General features: G+C 40.4%; 1 protein-coding gene across 1 annotated transcript in view; it reads right to left on the bottom strand.

The window, feature by feature from the left end:
* The window catches only part of zgc:113516 (ETNK_euk domain-containing protein), a gene marked incomplete at its 5' end in the record, with an annotated part of 45,528 nt that overhangs the window by 14,185 nt on the left and 15,562 nt on the right, over positions 1 to 15,781 (bottom strand). Inside the window, 5 exon segments of the mRNA XM_012862475.3 lie at positions 629 to 702; positions 6,400 to 6,560; positions 8,410 to 8,493; positions 8,875 to 9,023; positions 15,347 to 15,499. Coding sequence (XP_012717929.2) covers positions 629 to 702; positions 6,400 to 6,560; positions 8,410 to 8,493; positions 8,875 to 9,023; positions 15,347 to 15,499 — 621 coding nt within the window.

The following is a 15,781-nucleotide window of genomic DNA, read 5'->3' as shown; positions in this document are numbered from 1 at the left end:
CTCCGAGGCCCAGATCGAAATGTGGCGGGGGCCCTGTTGCTGATCTAGCAAGCGGCCAGAGAAAGCCACACAGAGGGGAGGGTGCCGTATGTCAATAGTGATTAGGATCACGATCACAACTGTTGCCGTTGCGGGGCACAAAGGAAAGCGAGACGTTAGGGTAAAAGGTAGGGGGAGAGGGAAGCATTGTGCCCTCCTGAACTTTACTGTCTGGTTGCCGGTGATGAGGAATGTCCCCCGGACTCGTTTAAGATAAATAGTCCTAATGCATGCTGTTGCAAATTCAAAAATAAAAAAAGAAATTAACTCTGGCATCCTTTTAAAGTCTTAATGAAAGCTTTGGCTTTCATCCTATCATGATGAGTGGCGCAACAGTGACGAGAAGCAGAGAATCCCCCGAGTAAATATTTTGTCTGCACAGAGAAGTGACAAGAAGAGGAGACGTGCATATCATTCTGCGTTTACGCAAGAGAGAAATAATTTTTAAAAAAGAAAGACGCTTTCGTTTGAGGGCGGATATCATCACCGTGTTGAACGTCAACCCTGTTAGAGAAGCCTGTTAAGAACAGCTCAATGAGAACTCTTTAGACAACCTCAGTAATGAGGAACTTTTGCCACGTGTACAAACCTTTGGAAGTCAAAGTCAATAGAGGAGAAACGGGACTGCAGGATGGCCCAAAGACCCCAGAAGAAGTTGGACGCCTGGTGAAAGAAAAAGTAAAAAGTAAAGTAAATTATTTTGCATTGGAAAAAAAAATCCCCTCATTAAAAAATTCAATGAGAGTGGAAAAGGATTAAGGGCTTCATTGAGTTTAGGATTTTATTATTTTTATTTTTATTATTATTATTATTATTATTATTATTATTATTATTATTATTATTTATTTTATTTTATTTTATTTATTTTTTAAACCAGAATCAGAGAATAGAAAATAAAAAACTTACTGCTAACATTTTTGTGGTACTGTCCCTACAGGTCCCTGTTTTATAAAAGATCTGTTATAAAATCAGGTTCTGGGAAGCTACTAATGGTAATAGCTCTCTAGACCCAAGAATGATCTTTTACCACCCGTATTCGTTGGAAAGTAAATAAATCCTCAGTGATTAAAAACTAAAAGGTCAATACGTTTTTTTCACAACAGAAAAAAATTGTTTGTTGTTCATGGGCTGACAGAACCAAATGACGTCATTCTGTTCTTGGATTCCTAGTTTTGGAGTTCTTGCAACTTGTTCCTGGTGTCCCGGTGTCACTATGTTGCTAGGTGTCTGAGAAATAAGTAGTGGGTGTTCTGCGGTAGGAAAGATTATGAAGATTTCTTGGAAGTCTTTGTAAAATGTGAAATGTTCTTGCCAGCAAGAACTTTTTTGTTTGTTTGTTTGTTTGTTTTTTTCATATTCATGCTGCAATATATGCAATAAATAGATTATCTGTTCTTCTGGAGCATGTATAGACCTTAACTAACTAGTCATACATACACTGCCTGTTTTAACAGACTTTATCAACATGAAACACCTCAAACGGAATATATTAATATCAGTCAGATAGAAATCTATGTTAGGAGCAGCTGCAGCTTGTCAAAAGGGGGCGCTGCTCTGATCTGAATTGCATGGTAAAAGTATACAAATAGTTTATTAAGTGAAAAGTAATCATCACATCTCTCATAAAATGTGTCAGATGTTTGATTTTTCAGCATTGCCATTCCAGTTTAGGTTTATTTGTGGTCCATTTGTTGCAGGCCTTCTAATTTTATTTTTTCAAAAACGGACAAATGACTGTGTGTATTTTTGTAACCTATTGGCTTCCATGTGACCTCATGCAGGTCTCTGATTGGTTACCTAAATATTCTCTGGGGGTGCAGCTCTCTGGGTAAATATTTAATCAGCACTTTGTGTGTCATTCTTCATGCGGTCAGATTAATTCATCATTCAATCACACCCCTCGCCGCTCAGATGCGGCAGGGGTGTATCGTTTTTGACTCTAGAGCTTCGAGTAAATCTGCGCGGTTCCTCCCTCAACTGTAACCAAACATTCTCATTTAACTGGCTAGAGGGATAGTAAACTTTTTAAATGAGCTTCACCTATTGTTCTCTAGAAGGTAACACACTTTTTACACACTGTTTTAAAGGCATACTATGCAACGTTTTTCAGTTAATTAATGTGTTCCATACCGTTTTGGATGATTAAATGAGTCATTTCAGGTCGAACAAAGGTTTTCTCGGCCGCCCTGGTGGTCTGTGGGGGAAATACCGCACTTGCAATTGCAGGAGCCCTCGGCCCGCACCCACAGGCTCAGAAGTCTCGTGCAAGACTGCGAGAGTCGGTCTTGCTTTACGGCGAGAACTCCATGTGTTTTTGCCCTGCCATTCACTATATGCATGCGCAAAAGCAACAAAGAACCGTGTGTTAACGTCAAATAAACATGCAAGCATATCAAGTTTTATTATTATTATTATTATTTTATTTATTTTTTTTTTTATTTTTTTTTTATGATTGCGAGACGTTACAGCGGCGGCAGCGGCGAGGCGGCCGCCTCACCAAGATAGCGCTGCGGGAAACCCTGATGTTCATACTTTCACTGTGTTAGTCATTGTTTGTACTGCCGTTTTTTTCCACTTTTCGTTGCGTTTGCCTGTCTGCTAAGCTCAAAACAACCGCGCCTGGCTTGACGGAGATACCAGAACAGCTGAGCATCTTTATGACAGTGCACTTTTACTTTCGCCCTCTGGGGGGAGCCTCGCTGGAAAATCAACCCCGGTTGCATAGTATACCTTTAAAAGAAGGAAAATAGATCATGTTATACATTTTTGTTTCCAATGTTTGTGTAAACACTCTAATGCTATGAAACCTTTCTGATTTCACTGAAGGCTAATGCATAGTGCGAACCTCAGTGTCTAGTTAGGTCTAATTATTTTAATGGTGTACCGTAGTTAATGCTAATATTTTCATTGTCTCTGCAAATATTCAAACAGTCTTCAAAGGAATGGCGCTGGGACTTCACAGCGGCACAGTTGGTAGCACTGTTGCCTTGCAGCAGGAAGGTCATGGGGTCTTTCTGCATGGAGTTTGCATGTTGTTCTTGTGGACGCGTGGGTTTTATCTGCGACTCTGACTTTTTTTCTTCAGTCCAAAAACATGACTGTTAGGACAACTGGTCACTCTAAATTGCCCTTAGGTGTAAGCATGTGCATGCATGGTTGTTTTTACTGTGTCCCTGTGATGGACGGTCCAGGGTATACCCCGCCTCTCACCCAATAACCGCTGAAGACAGGCACCAGCCCCTCAGCGACTCTGCATGGAAACGCAGGTATAGATGGTGGATGGATGGAAAAATGCTATTTTGATCCAATTAGGTTGCAAGAGCCCCAAAATCTGCTCCTGCAGTGTTCTGGGGGGCACCGGGGAGTCAGATGCTTGCATCTTTTCTTTACCGTCCTTCATTGAGGAAAATCTATGTGGAGACTCTGAACTCACTTTAAGGAACTGGAAAGTGTGAAAATGTAGCTTATTTTTGCAGCGCTGCAGCTCTGTGTTCGGTTACAGTTCCACGTGCCATGCTGCAGGGCTGTAAAAACACACTTTGTGACCTCCGGTTGTCGGGTTGTAACTGCTTCCAAAACTGCTGCCGCTGCATGCCAGCTGCACGCTGCTCAGTCAGAATGACAAACCTCTGTATTGAATGGTTCCCTCCTTAATGGCCTTGCTCACTTAGGCTTGCGGACTTCCATGCCTCCATAAATTTCTGTTGTTCTCCACCCTTATTGTAAATCTTCATGGCAAGGCCACTAATAGCACGTCCTAATAAGATCCAGACAGGCCTCTGTTCTGTGGCCCAGTGATATAATGACATTTTTATTTGATAATCAAATAAAGGGTGGAATGAAATAGTTGTGGAGCATTGTGTGGTTTCCCTTGGCTTTCCCCGCCAAACCTGGCAGATTTTCGTCTCTAATCTCCATCCCTAGTTGGAAAAAGATTGAGCGTGCATCCACTATGATTAGTAACTGCTCTTCATTAGGAGGAGCATTAATCTAACGCTGAGCGGAGATCGCTGGTGGCGGGGAGTCAGCGAGCGGAAAAGAGAACAACAAAGGCATGTGGAAAGAGCGGCATCACGTAGCCGCGGGCTACGGCTGCGGCGACGCGGGGGATCCCCGCAGAGGAAGCGGATGGGTGGCAAGGATCTCACTGCGTCTTGGCAGCATTCACTGGAGGTGAAGATGGGAACGATGCAATTTCACTCTTTTTACGTTTTCGGCATCTGGCCACACGGCTTCTCTCACTGGACCATCTTTTAGTTTGTTTTTGTCAACTGATGGCTGAAGTATAAATTGCTTAGACTTTAGGGTATTTACTCCTTTTGATAAACACGTTAGAAAACTAAATAAAGGGTTGATATTCAGACAGAACAGGTTGAAGTTAATTATCACAAGGTTCAAAAATGGGCTGCATGCATTGACCTGCAAAAGTGTTTCTATCCTTTTCACATGTTGAGATTTGAACATTGAACTTAGAAAATGTATTGAGCAACGATTTTAAGGATTTTTAAGCATAAATAGAGCATCACTGCACAGTGAAAGGATGAGGGTACATGGTCCAGAATTTTTATTTTAGTTGATCTTACAAAGGAATTTCTCAAAAGTATTTCTAGATTTTATTTATGGGTGTCACAGTAAAGAGATACCAAAGAGTTCATGAAATGATCTGTTTTTACTTTAGTATGGGTTTTCATTCATTCAGTTTGACCAAAAAAAAAATAAAAAATACTTAAGGGTCAAATAAAGTGTGGAGTCAAGGTGTGAAGTAGCAAATCAAAGGTAAAGTTTAGCAATTTTACATAAACCAAACAGTTCAAAAGTGGAAACATCTGCATTTATTGAACTTAATTAGACTTTTGTCTTTAGAAGGAAAAGAAAATGTCTGACAATTTTCCATTCTAATTTTTCTGTTTTCCCAGAGATATCCAGACCTGGAAAAAAGTTCCAGCCTTATCAGATATATTACTTGGTTTTACAAGATCAGAGAAGCAATGTCTGTCAATAAGGTCAAAATATAGGATCACAATCCTTCAGAAGGAGCCTCTGATAGAAATTTTTAATTTTGCATTTATATATATTTTTTACATTTTTAAAAATAGTAAGTAATTCTTAGAGTTTGGTAAAATTTAATAGCACATTCAGGCATTTTAAATTACTTAAATTTCACATTTTACTAGATAAGAAGGATGATTTTGTGAATCTTTGTTTAAGATTTTATTTAAAACAAACACCAAAATCCTGCATCCATTTTGATGAGTAAAAAGTCCTAATAAAGGTGCACACAAGGTCGGTGTCATTTAAATTATGAGTGGAAAGAAATAAGAATGGGAATGCCTTCTCTCTATATACGTCATGCAATTTAATGCATGAATGCTTCACATCAATTAAACACAACACAACATAAAACAGAGCTTCTGAGGTTATTTGTAATATAACACGCTTGGCAACATTCATTTTAACACACGGAGCGACAAAATGAGTGGAGTTGGAAACTTGGCTTGTTATGTGTCAGCGAGCAATTTCTTTCACATCTCCCGAGTCAAAAAAAAAAAAACCCCTCCTCGGCCTGTTACAGAAAATCTGAATTCAATCAACAAGATGTTATCACTTCTCGCACTCCATTCCAGACCATATTTCACCCCATCCCCCCCCCATCCAACTCCCCCTTTTTCTAATTTCTCCCTCTCTGTTTTTTTTTTTGGTCAAAGCAAGGGTTATTTTAAAAAGTAATATGGTTCCTTATCACTTCTGGGCTATTTCAAGAGACATTCACACAAACCTGTCCCCCTCCAAATTGCTAGGACAATTCTGCATATTGTGTTGGAGCTGTGGAAACACTTTCAGACAGATAGCTCAGCACCACTTCAGCCACCAAAGAATGAAAATTGTGGTCATAAGGAAAATAATTTTGGCTGCCGGCTTTCATTTTTCCCTGCGGTGGCTTCTAATCAACTCGGACGGAGTACATCAAACTTTGAGCGGCGGTGGCTTAAACAGGATGGTTCGGTTTTCTTCGTGGGGCGGGTGGGTGTGGGGGGGTTGCTGGAAAAGTAAATGATCAGAATGCGGTGGTAAGGTGATGCCACTCTGTGATCTCGGTTGTCTGCACACATCTGGATGTTGCAGAAATGAAAGCACTAATCTCATAATGTGAGTGCTTTTTCCTCCTTTCTTGTGCGAATTTGCCCAACACTTGAACTAAGTGGATGGAAAAGGAGGAGAAAACGTACGGAAAAATAAAATGAAAACAAGAAAACGAAGATGAATTTTTGAAATGTGTCACTTCTCCGGAGGGCTTTAAATGAGTTCAGGATCTACATCGTTTTGACATCTGAAAAAAGGTGAGTGCTGGCAGACACTTACGAGTGAGAATTTGCAGACCTGAATGTAGAGCCGCATGACTTCTGCGTCTGATACTGTGACCTCACGGCCCGTGCTGTGCTTGTAGCTTTCCAGATACACCGTCAACCAGTCCCTCTGCAGCTCCCAGCTCGGATACAGGCTGTAGTCGACATCAGTCACTCCTTGATCCCAACACACACACACACACACACACACACACACACACACACACACACACACACACACACACACACACACACACACACACACACACAGTTAAATTTTTAGGCTTCAAGACTTCCAAATGAACCAGTTTACCTTGAAACAGAAGACCGTATCATTGCAAGTTAAAAATAATTCTCAAACTAATTTATGGCTACATTTCCTTCATGGTTTTTATCCTGTAAAGGACAAGTGTAGACTTTGTTAAAAATATTGTATTACAAAACAATGCAGCATAAAGGCTTATAATTACACTAAACAAACGGTTTGAAAGAACTAGCCTAATTCAGTAAGCCATCTGTTTACACATGTAGAAATATTCGTTCCCATCTTTTTCACCCGTTTTTTTTTTTTTAGCTGCAGTGTCTTTGGATGAATGGAAACTGTTACCACTGCTGTTACCAAAATAAAACCTTAAATACTGCCATCTATAACCTTCATTTCTAGTTATTTTGATTTTCATAGATAGGCTTAAGCAAAAGTAAATGCCCACAGCATTTAACATTAGTGTAGTGTTGCTCATAGTGCAGAACATTATGTTGCTTTCGGGTTTTGTTTGTATAGGAACACAAATTAAAAGCTGCCAGTAGAGGGTTTCTGTTTGGGTAGAGCCTGCAGTCTTAGGGTGATTGGAGAATACTCCTTTACTTTGCTCAAAATGACTGTTTGTGTTTTCCATGGCTGGAAATATTTCCAGATTTCTGTCTTGTTAGCGAGGGGAAAGTGCTGTTGCCTGCTTTCAGCCAGCTGACTGGCAGTGCGCAGCAATGGACGGGCAAGAAGAATTACTCCATGCTCCATAAAGCCAAAGGAAAACTCTATTCACTGGCACTTTCTCTGTCATCCCATTAAAAGGAATTTAAAACGCAGGTATGTCGGAAAAGGGTACCTTTTCCCCCCAAATTAGTTTAAAATTAGGTTTCAAATTTTCATTCAGCCAATCTTTTTTTTTTTTCAAATAGGAAACAAGACACGTATCACTTAAAACATAATAAAACAATGTGAAAGGAGTATTTTTGATTCACAATTTAAGAAAAATAAACATGTCAAGTAAGACCGATCCAAAACATTAACAATACCTCCAATCACATGAAACATGTTGGTAAAACTAAAAGATTCTTTTCTACCTACATCAGAAAAGGAATAATTCTGGGCTTAACTTACCTATCTACCAATTTTGACCATGGTTGTAGAATCAAGCTTGTGAGTCAAGCTTGTGATTTATAACTTTGTGGTGGACTCTGAATTTCAGATAGATGATTAAGACAGACATTAATTACATGGATCATTTTGATCCTTTCAGCTTTACTTTCCTTATATAAAAATAAATCCATCCCTTCTGCAAAGATGTTCCCTTTTAACATTCTCTGTAAATTTGTCGTAACATGAAGCCCCTATTTCAAACATTTTTGGAAGGTTTTGCTTCACTCCGTTAATAATTTCAAATGAGAATCAATTTGTAAAATCTGGACAAAGGTTGTGTGTTACATTTACACACAACATGGGGCACATCACGTAAGAGTACTTACTTTCACTTTCACAAATGAGGAATGAGAAAGTGCAACATAAAAGATCATAAGAGAAACGTTGGCCTGTCTGTGACACAGCTGCTCCAATAAAGCGCCCCTGAATCCAGCTATTTGTCCTGCCGGCATTGCAAGGAGGGCCGTTTCATGTCAGACAGTAGCAGAAACACTGCTGCCCAATGAGCGCCGTGTTTTCACACGTCACATACTGTGCATATGAGCTCTCTGTCATCAGGATCCTATGACCTGAATGTGGGGGGGCAAAAAAACTGCTCAGACCTACCAGCAAATTCATTGAAGTGATTCCCGATATCGAAAGCCTGGTAGTTGTAATCAGCGTACTCGTAGTCGATGAATTTCACTGTCCCTGATGCGGGAGGAGAGAGATAGCAGCAGGTTGTTACCGGGACAACCTGACGAACAGCACCACTGTATGGACAAACAACTGAAAAGCTTTATGTATTTTACTTAAAGAAAAGGCTCAAAGCAGCAGCAAGTCTCTTTAGCGTCACCTTGGGCGGCTTCACAGATACTGTGTGAAGGATGAAATCCTAATGAAAGACTGCTACAAATCTGGATGCATATAAAGGATAAACTCTAAGGATTTGTTGTGATGAGAGACGTTCAGAGGTAAAAGGCTCATTCATCTGATGATGGACCCTTGTTTACTGCTTGGTGATGCGAGAAAGGTTAGTCACATACTCAGAAGAATCAGATCTGAAACCACTTAGGATGGTGTTCTCCTCACCCTCTTGACTGTTGTAGATTATGTTTTTAGTGAGAAGATCGTTGTGGCAGAGGACGACCGGCGAGTCCGTCTGCGAGAGGTGTATCTTCAGCGACTCCATCTCCAGCATCAAAGTCTCATAGCTTGGCATCTCTCGGAGAGCCGCAGAGCTGGAGGAAGTACAATCAGCTAAATCACCCGTTCTACGATCACATACAGCATCCTCCAAATTTATTGGCACCTCTAATTAAAAAAAAAAACAATTAGCTCTGAAATAAATTCCCTTTTTATTGCAACACCTTAATCACTGTAAAAAAAAAAAAATCAAAAATCCCAATGTTTAATTTGAGCACATTTAGTCAGACAGGAAAACCAACATATGCTAAGAGGTCATTATTCTGAACAAACTCAACAATTTTTATAAAGTAAAGCAATACTAATGCATTTTCTTTTTAAATGCATTAGTATTTACTGTTAAGGTAAACAAAATTTGAGGAACTTTTATTGGGTAAAACATTACTTTCGGTTGCCCTGGGGTATAAAAATGACGTGACACGAGGGCCACTTTTCAAAATGGGAAAGACAGGAAATCATGTCTCTCAAGCAATGCAGAAGGGAGTTGCTCATCATGAATCAGGAAATGATTGCTAGTAAATTCCCTCCATATCTACCGACAGTGCAAAGATTAAAACATTTAAAATGACTAGAACTGTAGGCTAAAACAAGGATGGACAAGGACCCAAGTTTATCGTCCAACCAGGCGCAGGGAGGTCAATGTTATGGGATGTGGAAAATAAGCTGAATACATGTTTCATAAGTCTCGAGCTAGGTTTCAAAGAATCTTTTTTCAGTAAAGAATAAACCCATCCAGGTTTGATCAGTCTATGCAATTTCAAACTTTAATTTTGAACTCTAGGTGATCCAAATGCAGTCCAGACTCACTAAAAAACATTGATACAGCCCTTTAGGTTAGTGCGCATAAGAAGCTCCAACGTAGCGTCAACCTGTCGCAGTAATCACAAAATCATGTTAAACAACTGCTTTTTGCAGAAATTTACCAAGGGTACTAATAAATGTGGAGTAGAGCTGGGCGATAAAGAGAGAACAAGATCACATTATTTTTTCGCCATTGAACAATTTCCATATTTCTCACGATATGGTTTTAAATTAGCGATCCAGTTTTTACTATAGTATCTTCTTTAATATACACTGGAAAAAACAAAAAAAATTAAATAAACATAACTTCCATTTATGTACAGCACTTGCCATTTCCGATACTGTTTAAGATTGCAAATTTGTTTAAGTACAAGCTTAAAATTATTTTAATCATAGGTTGAAATTTCTTCTGAATCTTGTAAAATGACTTAAAAAATAGTGGCCCCATGTGTTGTCCGTCATATTGAATTTCAAAGCTTACCTTTATCAGCGATATTGAAAGGTTTTTATTGCCTGGAACTAATCTGAAGGCTGATGTACGGCAAGACCATTAGCCCAAAAATTTAAGAGGTGTTTTACGAAAGCTGAATGTGTTGAAGTCACAGCTGGATTAGGCTCACTGGTTAAACAGTCAACCTACATTCACACCTCGCACGTGTCAAAAATAATGATCATCAAATAAGCTGGTTGCTGAAGCTTTTAGTGGAACGGATTACTAATGCTGAAAAAGCTTTTATATTTCTAGCAGCAGCTGTAGTTGACATTTTTCATCTTCCCTTTATCTTGTGTTTGTAATTTAGCGTGATAGAAGAAATGGGTTGTTATTGATTAGATGCCCATTTTGGGTCCAAGAATGCTTCTGGTATTTTGGGATAAAAGGAAAGCTAGAGTTGCTCCTGAATCCACCTGGTGTATTTCTTGTTGTCTTTGGGAATCTGTATTTGACTTTTCTGGTGACCAGCTGGTTCTCACCTTGATTCATCCTAGCTGAACAGTGTATCTCTGATTTTATCAGGTTTTTTTTATATATATTCCAGAAAGCATTCATCTAAAAACAATGTTCAACCCTGGTGGAAAATCAGACGAGAGTCCAGATGTCTTGAACTCTTCACAGGAAGAGCATGTTTGTAAACCAGCGCGCCTCAGCCAGAGGTCTCATGTCTCGTTTTCCTCTCTGTTGATCACAAAAATGTCCTTGGAAGTCGGCGCCGAAGGCACCTGGAAGAATCGCGGCACAAACATCCACCTTGATAAGTCCTTTCTATTTGCTGCCCCTCTGTCTGCCTGGACAAGACAGTGCTTTTAACAGTGTTATTTAAACACCACCTATTTATCCGAGGGGGAACAAACAGACGCTGCAGTATTATACACACTTACGGACGTGATTTAGTGCGGCCTGCGAGGAACGCAATAAAAGCAAAAAGAGGCTTGTTTTGTTTATGCTGGTGACACTAAGGCTCTGCTTTTTTTTTTTTATACAAGTCCACCTACACATGCTTCACAAGTAATTCTCTCCCTGAAGTCCAGTTAGACATTCTTTCCTCCGAGTGTGGAGAGATCAAGGAGAAGTTGTCCGTCAGAACTTTGTTGTGGGAAGATATCTTTGTATGAGGGGCCGTAAGGGACATCATTCTGAATTTGCTCTCACACACACACGACCTTCAGTTTCAACCCCTTCAATGGGTTTAACACTGTGAAACAAGTTTAAGAGATACTTTTCTTCAAAGCTGACTCTTTAATAATCAACATTTTCTTCCCTTTACTGCATTTTTATTAGCAGAATCGAGTGCTTAATCACATTTTACTTGCCCGTGAAATTTGAGTCGGTGAGAATCGAACCCCCTCTGACACGCACAATTCATCTGTATCCTCTCTAATCTGAATTGAAGCCGGCGAGTGAATGGTGAATCACCCTGATTCCTTTTCAACTCATCTATTCCTCCAACCTAACCAACTCACTTTGTCACAGGAGCCCGCGAATAGTCGGATTGAAAAGCCAAATGAAAGACTTGCATTGACTTTAAATGGAAACCTGACGCCTTGCCATCAGATCTTTTCCTCTCTTTTCTGTCCTTTTCATGAGACGGAGCGCGTCAAGTACGTTCGCCTCCTGCTCCCTGTCAAGTCTCTGTAAAGTAATTAGTGGAATTTCCTCCTCTGGCGCTTCATTATCAATGCGCCTTATTTACATATGATTTCAAACAGAAGCCGTGAACTGCAGATTTTTGTACGTTTTTTTTTTTTCTTTTTCTTTTTTTTTTCCAGTTTTAGGCGAAGTACAGGAGCACAAATGGGCGACCCAGCAGGGGGTCTTTGGGAGAAAAAGAGGTTGCACTCATGGTTTCCACTGCCTTTCTTTCCTTCCTCTCCCATCTCTGACTTCCACCGTTCTCTCTCTCCCTCTCTCTTTCTCTCTCTCTCTCTCTCTCAGAACCGTGCAGCTGCTGCAGCCTCCTTCACTCTCCTGTATCCCCCTCCTCCTCTTCCTCTGTCTGTCTCTCCCTCTCCACACAGCGGGTGGCTTGAGAGCTGAAGACCTCCTCTGCAGGTGCAGCCTCTTCCTGTGCTCTCTCTGCCTTTTCTTTTACCGACTCCTCTGAAGACCACATTCATATCTGCTCTTGGAAACACTCACAAGTACCACAAGTTTCTCTGATGCAAATTTAAGAACCTTTTTTTTTTTTTCCCCTGCTGTGTTTCGGCCTCTGTCTCATGTCGCCCGCTGAAGAGGCCAGTGATTATGCAAACAGACGTACACTCCGCCGTCGAATGCAAACAATGCTAGAAATAATTTCTCACTTTCTTAAATGCTCATCTTTAATTTTCCTTCCATTTTTTACTATAATTTTCTTAAACTCCTCGGGTCTGAATGTCTGTGTTGGTGCAGCCGCACTAAACGGTGTACAGTCATGCAAATGTGTCACAATACAGCACCATCTATTGGGCCTCTTCATGTGGTGCAGTTTACTCTTGATTCTACTAGTTCATGATGTATGTTAAAACTACAATTTTCATTTGAAAATATGCAGTAGGCAGATGTGTAAAGCTGGAGCCTTGAAGAAAAATGTGAAAGTAGAGGATATAGAGGGAGTAAATGTGTTTTTAGATTTACTTATTTTGACAGAATCGGCAAAAACTGGACTCTCTACTTTCTTGATAAAGAATCCAAACCCCCTTGAACTTTTTCACCTTTTGCCTCCTTACCGTCTTATACTTGAATACATTTCATCGTGATTTCATGCGATGAAGCAATACAGGGTGGTGTTTTATTGTGCCATGGAAGGAAAATGAGAAAATGCTCATAAAATTAGTCAAAGCATTCGGTAGAACCACATTTTGCACATCTAGAGCCTAACCTTTCAGACCAAATAGCTTATTTTCAGTCAGAATACATGATCAGAATACATGTGCAAGTCTTTTTTTCTCCTCCAGGTTCTCAACTGTGTGTTGTTCACCACCATCCCTGATGTTACTGGAAGTGTTTTCAGGATGATTTGCATTGTTAGTTCTGTCTCTTTTTATCAGATAACCATCTTCTGCATTGCTATGTCCCCCTACATGGTTTGTGACAAAGTAGAAACGGGATTTCTTATGATTCTCTTTCTACAATGGTTGTCTTCCAGCCACTTTTCCATAAATGCAAGATTTGTTGAGTGCATGTGTAATATCTGTTCTGTGAGCAAATTTCTCTACCTGACCCGTTTCTCTGTTGCTCCTCCAGAGTAGCCATGTACCTCTTGCCTCACCCTATCTCTGCATGGCCTGCTAGTTTAGGCAGACATGTTCCAAGAATGACATATTGTTTTATAGCCTAACCCTACTTCCAATCCCAACTATCTTGGGATACTGATTTGTAACTTAACCCGGCCCTACACGTTTTACACAGCTGCACCCGAACCCTGCCTGCTGTGTTCCTCAGTCTTCATGGTGCTGTTTGTTCACCAGTGTTGTCTAGCAGACATCTGAGGCCTTCAGAGAACAGCTGATTCTAGAATGAGATTACATTTCACACAGATGTGCGGTATTTATTGATAAGATCACCTCTGGACGCAGTTGGTCGCTTTGGTTTTATTTAGGGTGAGCAGATTAAAAGGTTGCTGAATACAAACTTTTGCCATATTTGTCTGTAAAAAAAAAATAAAAAATGACGACAATTTACAATTTTCTTTCTGCTTCACAGCCATGCACTGTTACACATAATCCCGATAAGATATAATAAACTTTGTGGATGTGAAGAAGTTTAACTGTTGTGGCAATGTAGCAAAGGCTTTTTATTTCTACTGCATTTGATCCAAGCCTGTAATTTTTCTCTGTCGGTGTATCGCCACTATCGCTCCACTTCTAAGAACACCCGAGCCCTTCCAGTGTTGGTTTGAATGGACTTCTGGCCCCCTGACTGCAAACACAAACAAGGTTGAACGTTTGACCGATAAGGGAGAGCTTAGCAGGAAGCTCATGGCCGAGCGTCTGTTTCTTTGTACTGTCTGGAGGGCCCCTCTCACCCAGCACCTCGTGACCTCTGTCAGAGATAATGCAAAGCCACTGTCATCGAGGCCACTCCCCCGCTTCAGCGGTTTGACCAATGTCAGCTCACCGAAGTGTAAAACTGGAGAGCAAAAAAGAAAAGAACAACCTGTTGATTGAAAACCTGTTGGCAGCTCTGAATAACGTGAGAACACGATGAAGGAACGGGGGAAGCCAAGCTTCTCCTTTGAGATAAAAGCCACGGCTGGTTTCTATCAAAGAGATCACGGCAAAAAAAAAAACATCACTACTAAGGCAGCCGCACATCTCCACTTTGACAGGCTGTTGTTGAAATTGTGTCTTCTTCAGTACAGCAGACTACAGACAGCCTTTTTAACCATCAAACCGGCTGTTTTAACCTTTTTGCACCTGACTGAACAGCCGTGACTCACAGAGTAACCTCAAGCATACAAAAATGCTAAATCAGTTCAGCACCATCGCTGTTTATTAAATGGAGATGAATCCACAGCAGAAAAGCAGTGTGTGAAATGAATACCCATGATTCAGGAGCTCACAGAACTTCCTTTAGGAGCAGAGGACAAAGTCAGTCGTTTTCTTTCTTTTTTGTCTCTTTCTTATTGTAAAGTAGTTTTGGTTTGTTCTTCTTTAAAATTAAAGCTTAAGTTTACAGAGGGCTGCAGGAGTTATGGGCAATTTTTTTTAACATCAGACGACAGCATTCCAATTAAGCTGAAGTCAGGGGTTTGACTAGGCCACTGAAACACACCAGTTCTATTACTTTTATTTATTTTTTTGATGGCTAACTTTTGACTTCACTGACTCATTGACTCAATGAATTAAAGGTACCCAGGTCTCTTAGCTTCAAATGGAGCCCAAATTGTGTCATTTTTAGTATTTCCTGAAATGTAAACCGCTGGAATTAAAAATGTGTTCTTTCTTTCTTTTCAAAACTCCTAGGGAAGACCTTTCCTTCCCATGTTGTATATTTTATCGTGTTACACTCTACGTGAATATCAATGTTCATCTTTTTAAAATTTCGTTCAGGGTCCTTTTCATTTTGTATGCTCTTCACCTTTTTGTGCCCCCCTCCTCATCGGCGGTCCTTGCGATGCCGCTCTTCACCAGGGTAAGGAAATGAGACATCTTGGTCCAGAGCAAAGGCTCCATGGGTCGGCCACGTTTTGGCTGGATCGAGTGGATTTTTCCCATCTCGGCTGCGATCAATCTGCCAAGAAGAAAAACAAAAAACATTTTCTCAGACGACCCTGACCGGCGCTGTTATTGCACAAACAAGCATTATCGGAGCAGAAACACAACTCCCTTTCCATTTAGCGTTCTTATCTCGCTCCTCTTTTTAAAATAATGGGCGTCCTTGCGTATGTGACCTTTTAACCACTTGATTTCTTATTCTTGAGCCATCTGAGCTGTAACATAAGGTTTTCTGGGTAACCACCAGTGATGGTACTGTGGAGAGTGAGATGATTGATGCCTATTGTGGCCCGGGGTG

The sequence above is a fragment of the Fundulus heteroclitus genome, chromosome 2 (genome assembly GCF_011125445.2).
Source record: "Fundulus heteroclitus isolate FHET01 chromosome 2, MU-UCD_Fhet_4.1, whole genome shotgun sequence".
NCBI lineage: Eukaryota > Metazoa > Chordata > Actinopteri > Cyprinodontiformes > Fundulidae > Fundulus > Fundulus heteroclitus.
The sequence above is the reverse complement of the archived record's forward strand: the minus strand, read 5'-3'. Positions and strand labels throughout refer to the sequence as shown.